At 36.6% G+C, this 22,909-nt stretch overlaps 1 protein-coding gene across 8 annotated transcripts in view; it reads right to left on the reverse strand.

The window, feature by feature from the left end:
* Positions 1 to 2,262: 2,262 nt before the first annotated feature.
* The window catches only part of YAP1 (Yes1 associated transcriptional regulator), a 108,427-nt gene continuing 87,780 nt past the window's right edge, over positions 2,263 to 22,909 (reverse strand). For 4 of the 8 annotated variants that reach the window (XM_082844290.1, XM_082844288.1, XM_082844289.1 and 1 more), the window contains exons 6-9: positions 21,473 to 21,520; positions 11,414 to 11,544; positions 7,901 to 8,013; positions 2,263 to 6,070 (exon numbers count right to left, since the gene is read on the reverse strand). In XM_082844290.1, the coding sequence (XP_082700416.1) occupies positions 5,832 to 6,070; positions 7,901 to 8,013; positions 11,414 to 11,544; positions 21,473 to 21,520 (531 nt within the window). In that variant the 3' untranslated portion in view covers positions 2,263 to 5,831. The remainder of the gene's footprint in view (positions 6,071 to 7,900; positions 8,014 to 11,413; positions 11,545 to 21,472; positions 21,521 to 22,909) is intronic. The other 4 variants (XM_082844294.1, XM_082844292.1, XM_082844293.1 and 1 more) reach the window with 1 other exon arrangement.

Raw genomic sequence — 22,909 nt, forward strand, 5'->3', positions numbered from 1 at the left:
ATAAAAACATCCTTAAATGGAACTGAGGTGTGATTTCTAATAATATCCTACAATGAAAATTATACTCAAAGGGTGATGTTTAGGGGCCTCCCTGGTGGCGCAGTGCTTGAGAGTCTGCCTGCCGATGCAGGGGACGTGGGTTCGTGCCCCGGTCCGGGAAGATCCCACATGCCGCGGAGCGGCTGGGCCCGTGAGCCATGGCCGCTGAGCCTGCGCGTCCGGAGCCTGTGCTCCGCAACGGGAGAGGCCACAACAGTGAGAGGCCCGCGTACCAAGAGGAAAAAAAAAAAAGGTGATGTTTAGCTCACAGACTACTTTATAGGGACTCTGTGAAGGTCATAGGAACTATAGTCTCAACATAAAATATACTTGAGACATAAGGAAATATGGGTAAAGTTGTGTCCTAACCCTAAGAAATAATTTAACAGCCTTAAACGTCACGTTAAGTAACAGGACATCTTTCTGATTTAGATGCTATTTTTTTCTTTTGTTGTTTCTTAGAGAGGTTTCCTTTAGTAAGAATTAAGCACTGTCCATTCATTTACTTTGCATATAAACCAGTATCAACTTCACAAAGTTACAGTAACTCTAGTATTTAATAGTTTCACTTAAAAAAAAAAATTCCAAGTGCCAGGTTAGCTGCTTAGGAATTTTACATAATTAGACTCTTTGCTCAGATTATCTCCAAATAGCACACACACAGATCCAGTTTTGTTTCGAACTTCTAACAGGGTCCTCACAGCTTAGATGTCAAGTCACCTAGTTCAGGAATTTTGTTTTTGGTTAAAATATGACAGATTAAAAAATTCAGAGTATCTTTTCAATATCATCTTATTTGCTAGTGTCTTGATTCTGCAACTGTTTTCATTTGTGGTAGTATTAAGTTTGCCAGCTTAAGGCTATGTTTATGGTTAGAAAAATATTAATTTTACTGATATCAGAGCTTTTTGTATCCAAATATTGGAAAAAATATTCCATGTTTGATTTGGAAAAACTGTAGTACTAAATGTCACAGAATTCTCATCTGATATCTAATTCAGTAAATTTTTAATTGAAGAAGACTGTTCAAGTTTTTCAGGATTACTTAAATAAAGCAATTAAATGCCAACAGTTTAAAGCAGGACAGGGACAACATGGAGACACCCTGCCAAAGACATGGTTGATTCCAGAAGCAACAGTGCACATGCAACCCTGAAGCCCAGGGGAAAGCAGTATGTGAATTTACCCATAAATACCAAATAAAGCCAGATTTTCAATATAATTGACAGTTGCCAAGACCAGGGATGGTCTAGTTGCCATTACAGGAGGTAAGAAAATGTGATGGGGGTCCTTGGGGCTGCTCTTCTTTTACAACCTCAGCTGACAAGATGGAAATCAAGGGAGATTAAATGCAACTCCCTGGTCTGCAGACCACCCCCTGCAGTTATCACCAATGTTTCCTTTTGTTACCAGTCCTTGTTCTCTCTAGAGGCTATTTCTCCTGAGTATTTTACTGACTCAGACTGACTAAATCAGTTACCTAAAAGGTTGTACAATTCTGGTTCACAGGCTCCAGAATGACTTCAAGTCATCCAACATAAAGCACACCACCTCTTAGAGCAACTCCCTAGTAAGAGGTGCAATGTCTATAGATACAAGGTATGGTTTTGAGCTAAAATCTACAACCACTACATTTTGCACAAGGGGAACGATAAATTTCAAGCTCCACAAAATTAGTGTTCTACTATCATAAAGAAATTATACATAATAAAACACTGTTTTCAGATTTGCCTCACCAAAAATGATGTGTCAATAATTGAAGATATTATATACACAAACACAGAAGTAAACCATTTTCAAAGACAATCAAATCTACCTCTTATTCAAAGTTTAGGACCTACCATTTAAATTTGTGTTTTTATTTATAAATTAATAACTGATAATTTTCACTAATATAAGTATTATATTTTGGAGATCATTAAGAGAATATTTTGGAGAAATAAAACCAAAGGCTATTTTGAAAGAAACCGCAGTTTCTTCTGTGCTGTTACATGAAGTAAAATCATTTAAGAATGAAGCTGATACAATTCAGCTTACACACACACACTATTATTGATGAGGATGGTCTACAGGAAGAGTACAGAACATAAAGTTCAAAGAATTATATCCATACTACAAAAGTTCCAAATGCCAAACCAACCTTAAGTTTAATCTGTCTACCAGTTACCACTGTAATCACCTTTTATTACTAATACTTGTTCTATTGGAAGACCATTAAGAAGCCAAAAAAGTTTTAAATATATTAATCGTTAAAAACAACAAAGAACAGTTTAAAGAAAGAATATATTTGAACCATATAAACAAAAAAGTATTACAATAAGAAAAAATAATGTAACAATTTATGTAAGTACCTAACATATGAGCATGCTCTTAACATCTAAAACAAAAAATAAAAAGGTAACATTGGTACTATATATATATATTTGACAAGTGTGCATTAAAGAATTCTCTAATATAAAACATTTAAAATGTGGAGAATACTTTTTCAAGATACAGAAAACAATTGTTAAGATAGGCACACCCACAACTCTTTTAAAACCGTGCTTATGGAAGATAAAATTGATCCGAGCATTCCTTCTCAGATGTGCAGAAGCTCTGAAATTGTAAATCATTTGATATTGCCTCCCACTTTTGCACTGTTTGAATTTCAACACTGATTGGTATGAATTACACAATTAAGTAGTTTTTCAGTGTTTCTGCCAAGGTTCCATATAGAATGCATCTATTTAGTATGAATACTTAAAACAGCAACATCGTTTGTATAAAAGTCACTTCCTTATATTTTTTCCTTTTTTAAAAAGGCACTATATTTAGAAAATAGTAATTATAACAAATAGTGCTCTGGAAAATCTGAAACTCCAAATCAATGTGCTCCATCAACCATAAGTAGATCTAAGAAGCACTAACTAAAAAGAACACGACTGTAAAAAGCTGATAAATTTAAAGATTATAAAATTGGTTTATTGTAAAAGCAATTCAAGAATACCCAGTTAAAATCTTATCCCAATGCCACCCAATACAACCAAGAAGCAGTTAAACACGTTACATTAGGAATAAGGACATAAAACAAGGAAGAGCACGTCAAGGCTGTGATTCAAACTCAGAAAGAGAAAGGCTTAGGTCTCCTTCAGGTGAGTACAGAGGGTACGATAAGATCAAAGCACCATGTCTGTTAGGTACCACGGTGCTGCTTCAACACTGAGGTATAACTGGGTAAATTAAAGGTGAGAGGAAATGAAGAACTCCGTAGTTTTGTTTTGTGGGTGTACTTGAGTGATTAAAATTTTAGGAACAACTGACTTTAATGACAGCAAGATGCAAGACAAGTCTTTATTGAAGAAAAAGAAGCTTATAAAGTTCTCTATCAAGGTCCCACTAAGTCTTCACAACTCCCCTCCCACCTTCCCACCCTCTCCCCTAATCTAAAGCTACTCTGCTGATATATAAAATGCGATCTTAATTTGTGGCTTAATGGCAAATTGTAAGCACTCCTTCCAAGTAGCTTTGATCTTCTGCACATAAAAAAGCCAACATGCTGTATCATCCATCCATAAACTCAATTATGCATTCTAGGCAGAATTTCATTATTCCTCTAAAAAAATCAATACATCTGCACAGTGGCCATTTCCCCCCAGACTTAATTCAAGATTTAATCTTTCTTCTGTTTTCTTAATAATAGCCTTAGAGTCAATTATTATGAATGATCAACCTATGAATCATTATATACAACACAGTGATTGCATTTTGAGCACTGAAATTACTTAATATAAAACTTCTTACTTCCAACTTTTGCACTCCTCTAAATTGAAGGGTCAAAATGCTTAGATTCTGTAATCAGAAAGAAAAAAAAACAACACTTGTCTTCCTAAGCTGAGGCTTTTCATAGCAGTTTTAGCCAGGAAAAGAGATTTTATGTCTTATAAACCCTTGAAAATAAGGGCTTACTCTAGAAACACTGAAAGACCCTTAATCATAGAGGTGCTAGCTGATACCACTATAATTCACAACCAAGTATTACTTCATAGCTTATACTGAAGGTTTGATTCATGCTCATTTTGTTCCTTTAAAAATACTCTTTGGAAAACATTATTACTCCTGTAGACACATACTCTAGTTATATCTCTTCCAGTAAAAATAAAAGTATAATCATGATTATCTCTATTTCTTTGCTAAATTCAACTACCAATATACATTAATCTGATCACTTTACCAGCTAACTTATGACCTTACAGTATTCTATATACTATCCAGGGTCAATTCTCAGCATACAGAAGCAGAAGCAAGTCTTAGAAGAACGATTTTGTAGGTAATATTTCAATGTAGTCCTTAATGTGTTCATTACAAAAGAGAACTAGAGTACTAGAATTTACTTCCAAAACTAAGGCAAAGGTAAACTTTCAAAGCTAAAGGAAGGTAAACCACTATATAAAGCTTACTTCTGTCATGTACACTATGAACCTAACTCAGTGATTTCCCATCAAGACGTAAATTAGTCTGAGGGACTAACCAGGGGATAATAAAGCCATTTCTTGTTTGCTTCTTTCAAATTCATCAGATAATATCCATTGTGTGCCCAGAGGGCATATAGGACTCCGCTAGGCACTACCCATAATAACAGTCCTTTCTAGAACACTAAACTACCACCAACATTTGCAGACTGCCCCAACCAGATTTAAACTACCTGTGAAATATAAACTACTAGTCATGTATTCTAAATGCATACATTCAAAGCTACCATTTTAAAATAAATTGGAAAGTAGGGAAAACTTAAAAAAAAAAAAGATATATTCTGCTATCACACTATCATAAACATTATAAGTGTGTGTGTGGGTATATATAGAGAGAGCAGATTACCAAGATTTAAATAAGATGGTAAAAAAAACCAGGACATGTAGATTTACCAAAGGAACTACAATAACTGTCCCAAGCTACAAGTATAAACAGATTCACTATAATGGTAATTTGCCTAAGTTCTGAGAAACAACAACAACAACAACCAAAAAAAAAAAAAAAAAAAGAAAAAAAAGAAACCCCAAAACAATAAAAACCCCAACCAAGACAAAAAACAAACAAAAAAGAAACCAAAAACAACAACAACAAAAAACCAAAATAAACCCCACCAAAACCTATACTAGAGTATGTGGCAATAATTAATATATTTCTATGGAAATTATCTCAAGCCTTATAAGCTCCTAAAATAAAATCAAGGTCACTATGTGACTAATGATAGCACTAGGAGGGAAAAAAACCCACTGAAAGTAAAACAGTCTTCAGCCTTGGTTTCAGCTATCTCTTCAAATCAGCATAAGTACTTAATATCAGATACAACATTTTTGGCTTGTCAGACCAGTAAGTCATGTTTTTCCACTGGCCAAAGGCAGCTGAAGAAACAATTGCTTGAACAAACTAAATGCTGTGACGTGAAGCATTTGACTTCCAAGTCTGAGTATTTAGTTAAAATGACTGGTGAACGTCTAACTGGGCAAAAGGAATGGCATCCATCATCCAAACAGGCTCACTTCCCCCAGCCCCCAAAACAAACAGTAGTTATAATAGCAAAAGAAACAAAAAAAGTTTTTTTTGATTCTTTAGAGCCAAACATGGAAGAGGTCAGCAAAATATTAACAGCAGCAATGGACAAGGAAGAGCAAAATAGTGGATGAAAGAATCTTGCTGGACGTTTGTTCATCTTTTTCTGTATTAGCCAGAAGATCACAACCGGCTTATTTGGAAATTTCAGGTATATCTCCTTAGATCCTTCACAGATTTAGAATTCAGTCTACCTGAGGGCTCTATAACCATGTAAGAAAGCTTTCTTTATCTAGCTTGGTGGCGGCCAAAACAGACTCCATGTCATTAAGGATGTCAGAACTCAAAGCTTCTTGTAGACTTGGCATCAACTCCTCTCCTTCTATGTTCATTCCATCTCCTTCCAGTGTTCCAAGGTCCACATTTGTCCCAGGAATGGCTTCAAGATAGTCTGGGAAACGGTTCTGCTGTGAGGGTAGGGTGCTTTGGTTGATAGTGTCACCTAGATGGAACAGGGAGAAAGAGAATAGGTCCTTTTTGAAAAGCTAACATCAGAGCCGTATCATGTGAGTATACATAAATGCACAGGGAAAGAAACGCATTCCTGACCGACCTCCTCCACTGGCCCACAGTTTACTTAAGGTCAAACAACTCACAGATAGCAAAGTAACAACGCAAGTTTCCTTTTGCTTCAAAATTGTTCAGATATTGAACAAGCTTGATTGCTTACTACTATGTGCTGAGCAGTGAAGGGGGTCCTGAAAAGAAATTCCTTAAAAAATTATATACAGCAAGAGAGAAAGAACAAGTATGACACAACAGCATCACTACTTGACTCTCTTCCAGGTATGCACCACCATAATAAGATAAAATATAAAAATGAATGGTATAGACCTGTCTTTCTCTGAAGTACACACTGGGGAACAGAATAAAAGAACTGCACAAAACTATTCCACCCTTAGGAGATTCACATTCACAACAGTAAAAACAAGCCTCCCAAAAAGTCCTTGGATAGGTAAGTCTTCCTAGCTTTGCTTCTAGGTTTCCCAAACTTACCTTGCCAAGAAACCTTTTTGTCCATGACAATGTTAACATTCCTTAACACTTCAATGGAACATGCTTTCAGAAAAACTAATATAAACCATTAAGTGTTAAAGAGAGAAATGGGGGGACAGAGGAGTCAGGAAAGGTGTTATGAATGAGATGGGTCTGAAGCAACTCCTATGGATGATTTAAGATTTAGATGAAGAGAGGGCGCCGTGGATTCCCAGAAGCATCAAAGCCATAAGCTGGATGAGCACAGGTACAGAAGACTTGCCAAACACTTTTAGAAGCTGCCGGCTAAAGAACTAGCTAGCTGGAGAACTGCTTCATTTCCCCGCCAATTCGTGCCCTCTGAGAGCTGCCAAGGCCAGGGTCACCGGGTAAGCCACAGGAAAAAGGGTTCTATAATTACCCTGTGACGCAGGTATTTCTTAGCTTCTGCAAGATCCCTGAAACTATTCTAACAATAATGTAGGTAAGCCCCACCACCTAGCCTTTCCTACCTGGCTTCCTGAGCCCCATATCACCTAAGTTGTACGAAAGACCCTCACAAAAAAGAGGGAAGCAGACAATGAATCACATATAGAGACATATGAATCATATATAGAGATCTTCTCCAAAATTAAGAACACAAATCCAGGGGCTTCCCTGGTGGTGCAGTGGTTAAGAATCCGCCTGACAATGCAGGGGACACGGGTTCGAGCCCTGGCTCAGGAAGATCCCACATGCCACGGAGCAACTAAACCCGTGCACCACAACTACTGAGCCTGCACTCTACAGCCTGCGAGCCACAACTACTGAAGCCCGTGTTCCGCAACAAGAAAAGCCACCACAATCAGAAGCCTGTGCACTGCAACGAAGAGTAGTCCCTGCTCTCTGCAACTAGAGAAAGCCCGCGAGCAGCAATAAAGATCCAACACAGCCAAATAAAATAAAATAAAATTTATTTTAAAAAAAAGAAAAAAGAATACAAATCCATATAACAGAGACTTCTAATAGGGTCCTCAACTGCTCTGTCAATTAACTCAATGTTTTAAATGCTAAAATATAAAATAAGTCATGTCAAATAGAGCTGAGATATTCATGACATTTAAAAACTGGGAAGAGACTGAAATTACAAGATGCCAACAAAACAAAATAACCCCACAAAGCAAACTTAATTTGAATTGAAGTTTACAGGATCTCAATTGGTTTTCTTCTGAATAATCTTTGCTCACAATAGTTTAATTAGACCTGGTAATACAATGACTACTTCTCACTGAAAGCTAGAGGAATAAAGAATACCAACCTGTATCCATTTCATCAACACTGTTCAAGAAGTCGTCTGGGGTCCGAGGGACACTGTAGCTGCTCATGCTTAGTCCGCTGTCTGTGCTCTCATCTCGAGAGTGATAGGTGCCACTACAAAGAATGAGAGTTAAAGACCAACACAAAAAATTTAAGAAATGATTTCAAGGTAAAAATATAAACACCTGCTGAGTACCAACATGATTCTCAAAGAGGATTAGTGAAAATTCTTGCCCTGCAGCATCTGAAACAAGCACCCTCCCTTCAGGGCCCATACAAAGCTCTTTTGCTATGAGGTGAAACAGACAAGTTAATCCTAATTGAAACTGGCAACTTTAGGGGGCCAAAATTTTCCTAAGGTTCTGGGGCTTGGTGGCAATAAGGGAAAAGAAAGATATTTCCAGTTTTCCTAGGTGACAGAAAATTCTCTGTGTAGATATTCTCTAGTATCATTTGAATCTAGGGGCTCCACATGGCTCATCTGTTTCAAGGTCTCAATTCCCCAAGTGGCAGTGGTCACAGGCATAGGTCAAAACACAACCTCCAGGTGGGTGGTGAGACAGGTCTGCACTAGATTCGTGCTAAATTCCTAGCTCTCATGCAGAGAGTTTAAGCCAGAAAAATCAAACCAAAATAAAGAACCAGAATTTCTTTTTCGACTGGGCCAAAACATGAGTCACTGCCGATAAGAACTGAACTCCCTAGCTTGATCTCCTTGTTTCTGTTTGGGAAAGGCGGGGAGCTGCAAACAAACACCTTAGCATGAGATAGGAGTCCTGAGAGTCCCAGATGAAGGAAAGATTAAAAACAAAAAACAAAAAAACTACAAGGCACATACATTGAGAAAAACAGAAAACTATGAGCCAAGACAGATTTTTACTTTAGGCTAAATGAAAAGTATCACAGATTTACATACAAGTATGGTAAATATCCTAGGACTATTACTTTCATAAATACGACACTCTCCTAACCTAGTAGCACGCAGACACCAGGTGGCATCGCCTGTAGAATTGGGGGTTCTGCTAATTGTAGAAAAACTATGGCAAAGTGTGAAATAAAGGCAATTGTTCGTAATGGTCTCTGATTACAGGGCAAACTCTAACTTTCTCCACAGCTTGGACACTTAAACAGCTGTTTAGCTTACACAAAAGTTAAACAAAAAATAACTAAGCTTTAAAAACAAGATTTAATAGTTGCTCAAGGTCGAAAGCTCAGTCCCCTAAATTTCTTTCCTAAATTACTCAATGCACTTGCCTTGTTCTCCCTCCCCTTCACTCTGTATATTGCAACCACTAGTTTAATGCTTCTGTCAGATTTTGGCAAGATTCAAAAGCCTCACACAGATCCAAGAAAACACAAATTTGCCTCTGAGACCATTTGTATACAATGCAGCTACTTTGGAGAAGGTCTCAGGATGTGGTTTGTTTTTATTTTGCCTGTCTTGATCTGGGACAAGGGCCTGGTCCTAGTCATCACTCTATTCCCACTGCTGAGAACAGAGCACATATCAAGACACTCAAGACTCTGTTACAGAATAGCTGAATGTACAAAGTTGTTCAGAGTTCTTTCCAAGCCCCAGGGGAAGCACATGGGCACTCCTGAGGACCGAGTTCACAAGGTCATTTCCCTGGTTAGGGACTGCTCCCTGCAGCCCCCCAACCTCCCTTCAATAAACATTCACTGAGCATCTGCTACTACGTGATAGGGATTAGAATAGTCTGAGGATACAACAAAAATCTACAACTGATGCTTTCTGAGAGGCTCACAACTTCAGGGAGGGAGGTGCACAAATACGTTAATGAATCATATACAAGGGCTACGTGAGCAAAGTGCTTTCAGAACAAAGAGGAGTAAGCTTGAAACGTACAGGGGAAAGGTTTCATGTAAGGGAATGTGGGAGCTGGCCTTGAAAGACCTCAGAGTAAAAGGGAGATGAGGGGATGTTCCACCACTACTAAGAGTCAGCACCATGGCAAGTTAGGGGAACAAGTGTTTAGGGCTTAAGGAATATGTATAAATCAAATGATGGGCAGTGGGGAAACCATCAAGAGTTTCTGAAAAGAAAAATGTTATAGTCAGATGTGTGTTTTAGAACCTGGGGGTACTACAGACAGTAGACATGGAATTTTGCCCTGAGACTAACAACACCGGTAATGTTCCACTCTGTGATCTTTACCAGAAAATAGAATCTTAAACTGTAGCTCAGCTCTTATCAAAAGTGTTAAGAAACAATCTGTACAAATGACTATCAGGAGGATATGCAGTCTATCCATTTTTTTCCAAATGGTCTAATTTTATCCCTGGATCAATACAGGCCTTCAATAAGACGGGTACTGGAATTATATTGATCTGAAATTTCCTCTGTGGAAAAGAAAGTTCTGTGGCTATGGACCTTTCCTAATTAACCTCAGTTTAAGCTTAGAACTACAGTCTTATATAAATATACTCAATTTTTGACAGAACTTTAAACTGCATATATCAGAAGAGTAAATACAAACTTAAATACCCTTTAGATGGCCTTTGAAACCAAACTTACCAATTAGGGCACCAGCACTAACTAACCTTAAGACAGAGCAAATGACAGAAAATTCTATTGTACTAAATATTTTGGTATGACAAGGTATTTTGTTTTTCTTAGGATCAGGATGTTTTCAATTCAATTGGTGAGAATTGAAAGGGTAGCATTATAGCCTTCTTAAACAAAAATACCTTTAAATGTTTTAAAAAGTACACTGTTTAAAATTGGTTAAAAAAAACAAAAGCAAAGACCAGAAAGCATTTGTTCCTTACTTTAAAAGCTGAAACTCCATAAATATTTGACAATCTAGAAGAAAGAATTGTAGTCAAATCTTAATTTTAAACGGCCTTCTAGGCAAAGAATATGTTCTGTCTCAGCTTGCAGTTTTCAACATAGCCCTCCCTACATATAATAACATCTTTGCAATATGCCTGAAACCCAAGATTTGTGGTAACTCACTAAAAATCATCCTTAAACTATGTTATTTTCAATACTCTTTAATATTAATACATTATTTGAAAGAGGCACAACCTTACTTTTTATCTCCTTGACCTATAGCCCTTAAGAACATGAGGGCTTACAGTGCTCCTGCAGTGAAACTTCTCAGGCTGAACACTTACGTGGAAAATTCCTTCTAATGATCCTTACAATGCAGCCCTAAGTAGGTTTAAGATGCAGTTCATTTGCTTTTATAGAAAGGCATTCACATGTTCCTTCATGATTCTGCAAGTAACTGTTTTTCAACAGTATAGGCACAAGCAAACACGTGACTGTGAATAAGTATCCCCTCTACAAGTCTGAACAGCTCATTTCCTCTCACATGAGCCAGCTTTTAATCCTCAAGTTTTATTGTACTAGCCATTTATGGAGAGATTCATTTACAGCTATGGTTTTTGGCCCACAAAGATGTTCAAACAGCTTATTACAAGTACTAAGGAGAATCACCTTAAAACTATGATCTTTTTCAGATGTTGGCCAGTAGCAACTCTTACCAACCTGTTAAGAAAGGGATCTGAGCTATTGGTCGTCATTGTTCTCAATTCCTGAGACATCCCAGGAGAAGATACTGGATTTTGAGTCCCACCATCCTGCTCCAGTGTTGGTAACTGGCTACGGAGAGCTAATTCCTAGAAAAAAAAATCAACACAAATAAACAGAATCAATCTATTGATTAACAAAGTTATCGTTAGGTTTAAAGTAATAAACTTGTACGTATAAAGCTGAAGTATTAACATCTAAAAGTTAATGAGTTTCCCAATCAGAAGGACCAGGTTCTTCTATCCATTTCAAGTGATTAAACATTAAATTATATAAACTGAAAGTTTAATTAGTCTTATTAACCACAAAACATATATACTTAACTACTTAGCTTCCTTTTGGTATTTTCCTTTTCTGGCAGACACTCCTAAATCCCTCCTTTGGGGTAGGATGGCAAGTCTGATCTTTACAAAAGAGAATTCTTCTTACAGTTTATTTTTACTCACCAACCCTCATATGGTTTTATATGTTTGGCACCAGTAATAAAAATAAAGTCAAAAGAACAAAATTTGGTGATTTACCAAGACACCAACACTCCTCACTGCCCTCCTGCATTGTTTTACACTTTGGTATCAAGTAACTCATTCTGACTTCAGGTTTTTCAATCTTGAACTGTCTTCGGGGGCATCCAACAATTTCTCAGCAAGATTCTACCTGGAAACTGAGCAAAAGCTATGGGCCATTACTACCCTGATCATTTCAGAAGGGCTGCCTCAACGTGCTTCCAAACATTCCAGGCCTCAGCTTTATATTTGCCTGGGGCTTCAAGGCTAGTTCACCTCACTCTGGCCAACTCTTACACCTTCATACCTCACCCCCTGCAGCCTTCCTGAGCCAAGCCTGCTCGCTGAGGCACACACCATCTCCAGCATCCTCACTCCCAGTCACCACTGGGTCCAGAAGCAGTGGAGATATTCTCTGAGCTCTGCACCACCACTTCTAGACTATGCAACAACCACTTCTTTTTACTCAGGTTTCTGCCTCCTAGATACCCCATCCTTTAAATGGGTTTCTTAACCGGAGGATCATGACAGAATGCAGAGGGTATGTGAACTTGGATGGAGAAAAAAATTTACATCTTTATTTTCATTAACCTATAACTAAAATCTAGCATTTTCTTCAATTATAAATATAGGCAACAAACAGTAGTATTTACTATACCTTTGACTTTTCATCAATAGAAAACATTTTAATATCATGCTCTAGTTGTTGCAAATGTATCAAAATACCATTTATATTCATTACTATTTCAATATTATATTAATTTTAAGACATGCCACTGTATCTTATTACTTATACATTACATAGATGATTCACTCAACATGAGTTCCTTGAATTTCTGTATTCCAGTGATCTTCATCCCTACCTACCTCAATCACCCACTTACACAGCCAAGACCTTGTTATTCCAAAACCAAACCTACCTCTACAATCTTTACTCATGTTTGGGACAATGATCATTGTTTCACTTCACTGCAACTGCATCTATCACCCGGGAACTGTCAACATCCATGCACAAAATCTATACAGTAATCTAATGCTGAAATTCCTGGCTCTCTAAATTGCAATGATATTGACCACTTTACCATTGTATTTCAGTCATTAACTTCCTCGGTCACACCCTGAGCTGGTTTAGAAACTTCTTCCCCAGAAATCTTACATGTACTCATCCCGCTTTCTGGAACCATATTTTTTCTTTCCATCCAGTTTCTTCTGCCTCCTACTATTCCAATCTATTGGCTCTCCTTCCCTACAAGTTTAAATGCAGGGCTGATCATTTTAAATACACATGATTACCTTTCAGATTCCTGATACACACATAATTTTATTTCAACACAGCAAATTCCAACCATGAATCAATATTAAAAATGTGCTTGCTTCATTTCTATACTGAGACTGCTAAGAAATGCTACAGAAAAATCATATAACTATCCAGACTGTTATAAACTAATAGTCTTTGGCCTTGGCTGGGCCCTCCTTAGTACCACTCATTGTTTTTTTGTTTTTTCTTGGGTCCTTGGTTACTTTTTTCTCACATTCTCATGATTACTACTCCAAATCTGGCACACTCTCTCAAGACCCTGTTGACTTAAGTGTTTTTCCTTTTTCAAGCTCTCTCGCATTTAATTAAGAACACTGAGGTCATCAGGAACAATCTGTTGTTTTCTGGATCCTCCTGTCATCTCTTCCTGCTCCCCCAAAGCCATCTTCATTCATCACCTTTATAACTTTTCTTCCAGTCTCAGAAAATGGATTCCCTCCCGCTGTCTCCTGTTCTAGGCCAACCCACACTCCTAGCAGCTTCTGGGGATCCATTTTACTTGTTTTCTCTATCTTCTATCTTTGATGTGCCCCTTGCCCCCATTTTCACCTTACAAAGTGAGAAGTGACTTTAAAACAAAGTGCACTCCCTGCAGGTCTTTAATATGAAATGTTTTCTCTTGGTACCATGTCTTTCCATATACTCTTGACTAGAACACTTTTCTTTCTTATTATTTAAGACACCTTAACCTTTAACCTTCTCTAGGTTAATTCTCCAGAATGATCCCATTTCCATCTTCGGATTGGATTAGATTAGACAGATAGACAATATGTCTTTCACACCCTGAGCATATGTATGTAACATGATCTTAGCACTTACCACATGATATTGTAATTATTTCTTCTCTGTTCCTTAAGGGCACAAAATGAATAAATGAATGACTATTTTGGAGCACAAAACAAGAGCTTCTAAATACTTTGAAGAATTTATGTTGCTATTAAAATATAAGGATGTTAAAAGCAATAAATTTTATTTTACTTTAAAATATTTATTTATTTGGTTGGTTGGTTGGTTGCGCTGGGTCTTAGTTGCAGCATGCGTGTGGGATCTAGTTCCCTGACCAGGGATCAAACTCAGGCCCCCTGCATTGGGAGCATGGAGTCCTATCCACCAAGGAAGCCCCAAAAGCAATAAATTTTAAAGTGAATAAAATTATAGGCTCTGGATGAGGCTGATGCCTAGGGAATGTATGCTCATGTTTCTGTGTACCTAGTTTTGAACCTTGCAGCACAAAGCAAATACATCATTACTGAAATAACTTAATAAATTGGCTATAATTTTCATATTGTTTTTACAACTTTTATTTTACCCCTTTTGATGGTTTCCACTTTTTCAAGGTTTTATGAAGTTAAAGCTAATTGTTATGTGCAAAATCTCCATGTTCTCGCTACTTGGAATTCTGCCACATTGCTTGTTTGAAGCTATCAGATTTTTACTTTTTGCTGCGTTTAACAACTGAATTTCTACTGTCAGCAGACAGTAAAGAACCAACCATCCACATTTACAGTGAAAGGTAATTCAGAGATGTGAATAAGAAGGCCAATGTTTACAAGTTGCCTAAGAAGACAGCCAATCCCCTGAAAGGCTATGGAAATACTTCTCATCAAATCCATATTTGAGCCAGGACTAAGAGTAACTAACCTAGAGATTCATGTAAACTGAACTTGAAAGGAATAAGGGGAAAAAAGTGCCACTTTATTTACTGGTGGTGGTGGTAGGACGGTGTTAGCATTATCAACCAAATAGTGAAGAATACGGCATGAAAACAAATGTAATGTGGTAAGGCCAATGATATAAATAACATATACATAGATTATAGAACCCATATACCAGGTATGGATATTCAGCTCAGGTTTGAAACTTCTAGTTACAGGAAAAACAAACAAACAAAACCCCAACACCAACCAACCAGGGTTGATTAGAAGTAATTTTTGAAGTATTATTGAGGTATAATTGATATATAATAACTTACACATACATCATCCAAAAATGGGTATATATTCTTACATAGCTCAGTATTTGCTAGAAACAAAATTACTTTAACTAAACTTGACTACTTGGTAGCCCCCTCCCCAGGGCATTCGTTCGTTCGTCCTTCCTTCCTTCCTTTCTTCTTCCTCCCTCCCTCCCTCCCTCCCTCCCTTCCTCCATCTCTTTCTTTTCTTTCCTTCTTTCTTTCCTTCCTTCCTTTCTTTTCTTATTAGTCATCCATTTTATACACATCAGTGTATATATGTCAATCCCAATTAATTCTTTTGTTAATATTTTCATCTGTGAACATAATTTATTTCACTGGGTTCAATAAGATGAAACATTTCTGTTGATATTTTAAGGAAATTGTCAAAAATTGGGGAGGAAAACCATATGTATTTTGTAGGAAAACAGGCCAACTTCCCCCTCCCCTTAACATATATCAATAAGTTCAGAGTTCAACTGAATATAAAAACAGTAACATCCACTTCCACATAAACACACACACATGCATGCACGCACACACACCCCCACATAGAGATGTGGAAATCTGCGAAAGTATCCTACTCCATGCTTTACCTAGTCAGACTTTGAAGGAGAGTGAATGTGGAGTCAGAACTAACTGAAAGAGCTCCTCCCTAAGCTGTCCTGCTGCCAGTGAGGAATAGTTAAATCATGGGTTTCATTGTGAGTAAGCTTTGTAATTCCTTGTATCCTTAGCCAAGGATTGTAAATGTGAAAGTGAACACACTGCATAAAATTAATAATTTTAGAAGTAAAATATTTAAAATTTGTTTCAGAGTTGTACAGAGTTTTGGCCAGTGATTTTAGAGAAAAATAATTAATATGGATAAGTATGAAATGAATTTAAATAATCTGAATTTTTTAATCAAAAATATTTCATATAAACTTTCTCCATTATATGCATTTAAAAATAATTCCTGGGCTTCCCTGGTGGCGCAGTGGGTGAGTGTCCGCCTGCCGATGCACGGGACACGGGGTCGTGCCCTGGTCCGGGAAGATCCCACATGCCACGGAGCGGCTAGGCCCGTGAGCCATGGCCCGTGAGCCTGCGCTCCGCAACGGAAGAGGCCACAATGGTGAGAGGCCCATGTACCACAAAAAAAAAAAAAAAAAAAAAATCCTGTATATATCTACATGTACCTATGTAGAATAAACCCATTCTGTTGCAATAAATTAATTTTGTCAAAACACATTTTGGATGAATATGAACATCATTTTGTAATTGAGTAAATCTGGCATAGCTGTTTTAAAAATCAGCCTTGGGACATAATTGGATTGTCTACAAAAACTGATTTCAGTTGAAACACTTCATGTTGAAAGTTATGTCTATCTCTAAGGAGTTTTTTATCCTGAACAAATGTCTAATATTAGAATACTGAGCTAAAAATACAAGTTCGTTAAGCTTCTCTTTTTCCCAAAGGTAGTCAGAATAAACAGTTTGACAGACTTTCAAAAATGGAGAAGTAAGCAAGTTATAGGAAATTCAGCCAAAATTTATCATGCTTCTGTATTTCAAAGGTCAAACAGTTCTTTTAGAGTATTTGACTTTTTCTAAAGGAAGCAAATATTTTTAGCTCATTTTCTTCTGTAATAATACAAAAATGTGGTGGCTTTTCCCATTGAGCTTGTAAATCTTAGCTAATCTGGGACGCATGTGGAGTCAGAGCTATCTGCAACTATAAGTAAAACTGATGGTCCCAGCTTGGTCTGGAGGGAACTTTCCAGGATGGTTTATAAAGGAAAACATGATTTGCCTGGTTCACATAGTGGACTTTTATGGACTCAGGATCCAGCCATGAGCCATTGGTCCTTTTTGTATTTCCCTTCTCTCATTTAAATAGGAGTATCATTTCTCATAGGGTAAAAAAGATACTTTAAGATAATATATATCTGGTAGTAAAGTATTTTGGCTCCATATAAAACTGATGCTTTGGTTCACATCATTTAGAAAAATAAGGAGAAAGGCAGTAGAAGAAGTCAGTAGTCTGGAAACATTTAGAATATCTCTAGGTTATTAAATTCTTTAGAGTATCCAAGAGACATGGAAGCATGTCTACACAAGTCAAAATTTAGAAACAAGTCAAATATCTATCAGTAGGTGAACAGATAAACAACTGTAGTATATCCCTACAATGGAATACTACTTAGCAATAAAAAGGAACGAACTATAAATACAACATGAATGAATCTCAAAATAATCATGCTAAGGTGAAAAAGTTATGATTCCATTTCTAGAAAATTCTGTAAAGCTAATGTCAACTTTACTTTCTTAAAGCAATTTTATCTTCAGCAAATACTATGTAAGAGTGTTTCATTTCTGGATAATATATGGCACACTAATGAAGGTCCCCTCTCTCCAACCTAATCAATTTATTTAAGGTAGGTTAGTTTAGCGAACTAGAAATCCAAATTTAGAAATGAAGAATAACTCTGAAAATACTCATCTTTTAAACAGTTTGTCTTAGTAACAGCAGTTTATGTCAACAATTTTAAAAACAAACAAACAAAAAGCCATTTCTTCCAACTGTTCAAGATAGGTCTTGCCATACCCCATTTTCCAACACAGCTTTAAACATTCACAGAATATTTAATTATGTTGGAAGTTATTAAAACATTTAGCCAATGTTTAGAATGCTTTTTGTTTTTTAATATTTGTGCCATTTACCAAAGTATCTTCAACTTCAGAACAACCTTTTTGACTAAAAAGATGTGTATCTATGATTCAAATTCATAGAATGATTCACAGAATCATTAGAATCTATGATTTATTCAATATTAGGACTTCTAAAAGAAGAGAGATAAACTTGGAAAAGGTATTAATTGGATTCTGAAAAAGCTTTTCTAGTATCTGCTAACATAAAAGAGAGTTTGGAGGGAAAAAAAAAGCCAAAACTTTGCTATTATTAAATTCAGAAAAAAAAAACCTGTGGTGATTATTTTCACATGGCTCTGAACAGGGGTCCTGTACTATTTTGCTCTATTTGACTAAAACTATGGACATCTGAATCTCTTCACCATTTCGGGCTAACAGTGTAGTACAATATCCTCAACATTAATACTGTGGGTTTTATCCAGCATTAACCCAGTAACTGACCCTGGTGTGTATTTATTACTGTCCATAAGGAATGGCGACTACACAATATTCATTAGTTGCAAAAAATTTATAGCTATAATTTCTATGAAGAGTAAAGCAATTATTTGCTCAGAGATAAGCTATCTATACACAGCAGTCTTGTTTCTATTTTCTGGGTCGTTTCAAGCATTCTGATGAGGGCACTTGGAGATGCGTTTTGACCTAGGCCTTATGAAGGAAATGGAGAATCTTAATCAGTAAAAGGGAAGGGGAAAAGTCAGGTACTCCTTATGGGGAAAAGCTCATGAGTGGAATCATGGCAACAAGACAGAGGAGTGCACTTGGCTGAAGGAAGGTAATTGGCTTAACCAGAATTGAGAGAGAGAAAGAAGGCTACTGACCACAGACCACAAATGAGCTAGGTTGCAGAGTTTAGGCTTGATCTCATAGGTATTAGGGAACCGCAGGTACTAAGAACCACATTCTTAAGCATAAGAGAAGGTAAAAACATTCACACTCAGGGGGAACTATCTTTCCTCAAAGTGTTAGTTTCAAAAGACTTTGAAACAGAAGCTGGGATGCATTCCTAACCCACTCTCTCAAAGGTCTCCCTCCAGTCACAGAGGAGAAACTGATGTATTAGTAAGAGTTATACAGAGAAAATTGAGCATTCCATACATGTTCAATCTCATGGAGCAAAGACGATGTTTATACTTTTAAAAAGTTTTTTTTTTTTCCTGAGACCAGAAATTGCTTTAGAAAGAAAAATAGTGAATAATCAAAATGAAATTTAAAAATTTAAAGCTCTATGAGGACAAATTTTTCCAAAATTCTGCCAACAAACCCTAACAAATTAAGGCAATAATTTCCATTTTTAACTAAGAAAATATACTAACCCCTTTAAAGTTGTCTCAATTTTTCAGAATTTTGTATTAACCTCACCCATACTGACAGTAGTTTATAAGACCAGGAAATTCTACAACAGACAGGTTTTGTTAATCCTATGCAGAAGTACTTAAGGATAGCTTTTGAAACAAGTAATTTGCGAACATTCTGAAGTCTGGTACCTTCCCACAGCAAATGTGGTATATAATTACAAAACAGTGCCACTGGTTTCATGTTGCTTGTTAACTTATCTGCATTGATTTCTATTAGAAAAGTAAAAACAAACAACAAACAGAACCCAACCCCCCCACAGCACTGAACAGGAGTGCCTTGCGCTCAAGTATCGAATGGATCCATCCCTTTTTCTTCATTATTCCTGTTTTTTGAGACTGGAAAGCTCTTTCTGGCTTTCTTGATTATCCTGGTAACCTTATTTAGAGGCATCTTCACTTAAGGTATGACCCTTCTTTGTGGAATCTTTCCTGGCACCTACCTTAAGATAATCTAGAAAATATGTAGGATGAGAAAAACACAGATACTTGCTTGATACAAATACAACCATATTCTGGGTATTTGAGCAACTCCAAATTTAGCCCTATACTGGAATTTCATACATTTTCACAATTGTGCCAGGTAAATACATTGACAACTGAATCTTATATGACAAGGCAGTTATTTTATTATCCACATATGCAAAGTTAAATTTTAAAAACCTTTTATAAAACCTATCTCTTTCAGGTTTCCTGCTCTGGCTTAGACAAATCTAAGGAATCAACTCTGTAATTTTAATACCATACAAATTTAATAGAAATTCAATTTACAAACCTTAACTTTTCTGAAGCTTTACTACTAAAAGAAGTATCTAAAAACTCCTGATAATTTTAATGAGCAACTGTTTACACTTATACTGATGTAAGAAATAAAGACCTGAAGGTATTTAATTACTTATCAAATTTAAAGTTTAAGATCTTAGTAGGAAAAAATAAAAAGGAAACAATTTCAAAACACTTTAACATGGAGAACCTTTTGCTTGATTCCGAATCTCATTTGAATTAATTTTTGCTCCTATGTTTCTACTTCATTTATTACAAATAAAAGAAACACTTCGGAGAAAAAGCAAGGAAAAATGTCTTCACTTTATATAAAGATCCAATGCTACAGTGCTCTTCCCAGTCAAATGTGGTATTAGAGGTCCTCATTGTAAGAATGTCTGCTCTGCTTTAGCAAAGATGACGTTCATTAGTTATTCCCTGGATTTCTTGATTAAAGGAGGCATTTATGAGAGAGACAATGAATAGAGTTTTTCCTCTCACAAAGTAAACTGGTCTCTATGAAGATTCTATCTGGTGCTCCAAATGGACCAGTTAACAGTATCTAAAATGAGTGGAGTTCTGCCAATTCCCACACTTCCACAGCTCATTCTAACACAATGCACTTGTTAGCCTAGTGCAGAAGAGCTCCACAGAATATGAGGTGTTTCATGGTTGCTTCTGGCAATCTGAGAAAAGTGCAATAATCCCCCAGCTCCTAATTCCTTCAAATCTGTGAACCCTGAACAAACAGAATCTCTTTGGTTTCAAGAATGAGATTCTTTCCATGAGTCATGTAAGTGCCTATGTTATAGAAGGAAAAAATGGCCACAATCTTTCCATCTAAATAAGGTATCTTCACAACCAGTGTTCCTTTGGGTTCACCAGGGAGGAATGCTGATAAAAGCCAACAAAGAAACCCAAAACAGTACTCAGGTAGATCCTTTGCTCTTCTGATAATTTTAATATTCTTTCTTTGGAGTGTTCACTAAAAGAACCTTTTCCTTTCCTAGTAGTATGATTATAATTCTTAATAAGATTTCCTAAAGTAGCCTACCCAAGTAAATAACCTGAACTACCTTTGTTACTGTTCAAATTATTAACCTCTATAAATCATTGTAAGTACTATTTTAGGCTATGCAAATAAAAAATCAGGCACACTTCAAGGCTGACAGGGTGTATATACTACATATCAAATGTGGGGAAAAAAAAGACCTCGACGGAGTTTTGAATACTACTCTGGGAGGAGTGGGGAGGGAGCAGATAGTGTAAACTTTCTGGGAACAGCAATGTTAACTTAAGTATCATGGTAGAAAGATGCCTCAAAGTTACTCTGGGCTAATCTTCAGTGAGGACAGGCCCCTGGAGCACAAGTTTTTCTCTTTCCTAATTTAATATCTGTTTTCAATGCTAAAACATCAGATAAGAGCCTACCTGACATTTTGGAGAATTTGCTGTGCTGGGATTGATATTCCGCATTGCCTAAGAGTGAAAAATAAGATGGATAAAAATTACTTTAAGCCACATGGTTTGGCTGTGTAGGCTGACTTACAAATTGTATCCAGACATATCACCATAGCACAGAATTCCCAAGCTAGCCCAAGAAGAAGCAGACTGAGGACAGGAGCCAACGGAGTCGCCACATAACAAACGGAAACCTCAGAAGTGTTAAACAGTATTGAGGATAGGACAGTAAGACTTTAGGTGTCAGCGTTCAAATAAAACTGGATATTGGTCAGGTAGGTTCTTTACTTCTGAATATTAGATGAAGCAGGAAAAATATAATTTGATGCTTCAGTGATAAGAGAAACTATCAATGGAAGAAGTTCACAGGAAGCCAAAAGGCTTAAGATATACTGAATTTACACTGATTGCTAAAAAACAAAACCAAAAAATCTTAGAAAACACACCATTAGTATAAGAATAGAGCAGGTCTGTCACTTCAACAAAAGAAAAGACAACACAGTAGGTGGTAAAGAAGAAATAAAGAAGTTACCTTTAAAGGAAACTATTCTGTCTAGGACCCATCACCCAGAGTAAGAGTGAGAATAAGATTTAGAAAAATTCTTTAGAATGAAGAATTTTATAAGTAGCAGCATTTTGCCCATTGGGCGGGAAGGGGGTGGGGGAGAGCTGATCTACGGCAACAACAAAATGATGGATGGCCCATTCCCAGACTTTAACCTTTCTTATTAATAAGGTTTCTTTTTTTTTGGTAGTCTTTAATTCATATGTGAAATTATATACGCATACGCCATCTAGTACTCAGTAACAACAAAATGAAAACAGTCTGCGTAAAACATACCCTTAAATTGCTTTATTTCTTCTAAGAGCTATATAACTATAATTTTGATGGTGCTACCTTGTTCCGATGATAAAGTTTTATTTAAATGAAAAATATCTTTCCTTTATAGTAATATGTTAAAAAGTCCATCAGAGATACATTAATCTTGTTAATGTGCTTCCTTTCTCTACCTTCTTAAAGGCGGATGAGGGAATATTTCTTTCAAGACCACTTCTTGACATCATATGCTGGCATCATCTTTCTTACTCACTTTGGTGCCAACCACACTAGAATTACACTGGCAGGTTACTGATAGCACAAACAGTTTAAAGGTGTGCCTGTCTGGGATTCCATGGCTTAGTTTAATTCTTAGGTACTAGTTCGTCAAATCCCAAATCTGAGTTCAAAGACTGTATCAAGTTCATGTATTTCCATTAACACGTGACACTATTAAAATATAACACTCATGAAAAAAAAGTACCTTGCTCAAATGTCTACATCCTGACTACAAAAATGGAGAGTATAATGATATTTTTAATGCCTATATTTAGTATGCTATGACTTAGGTGAGGAAAAATAGTACAGAT

Source organism: Leucopleurus acutus, assembly GCF_964270905.1.
Source record: "Leucopleurus acutus genome assembly, chromosome: 8".
Lineage (NCBI taxonomy): Eukaryota > Metazoa > Chordata > Mammalia > Artiodactyla > Delphinidae > Leucopleurus > Leucopleurus acutus.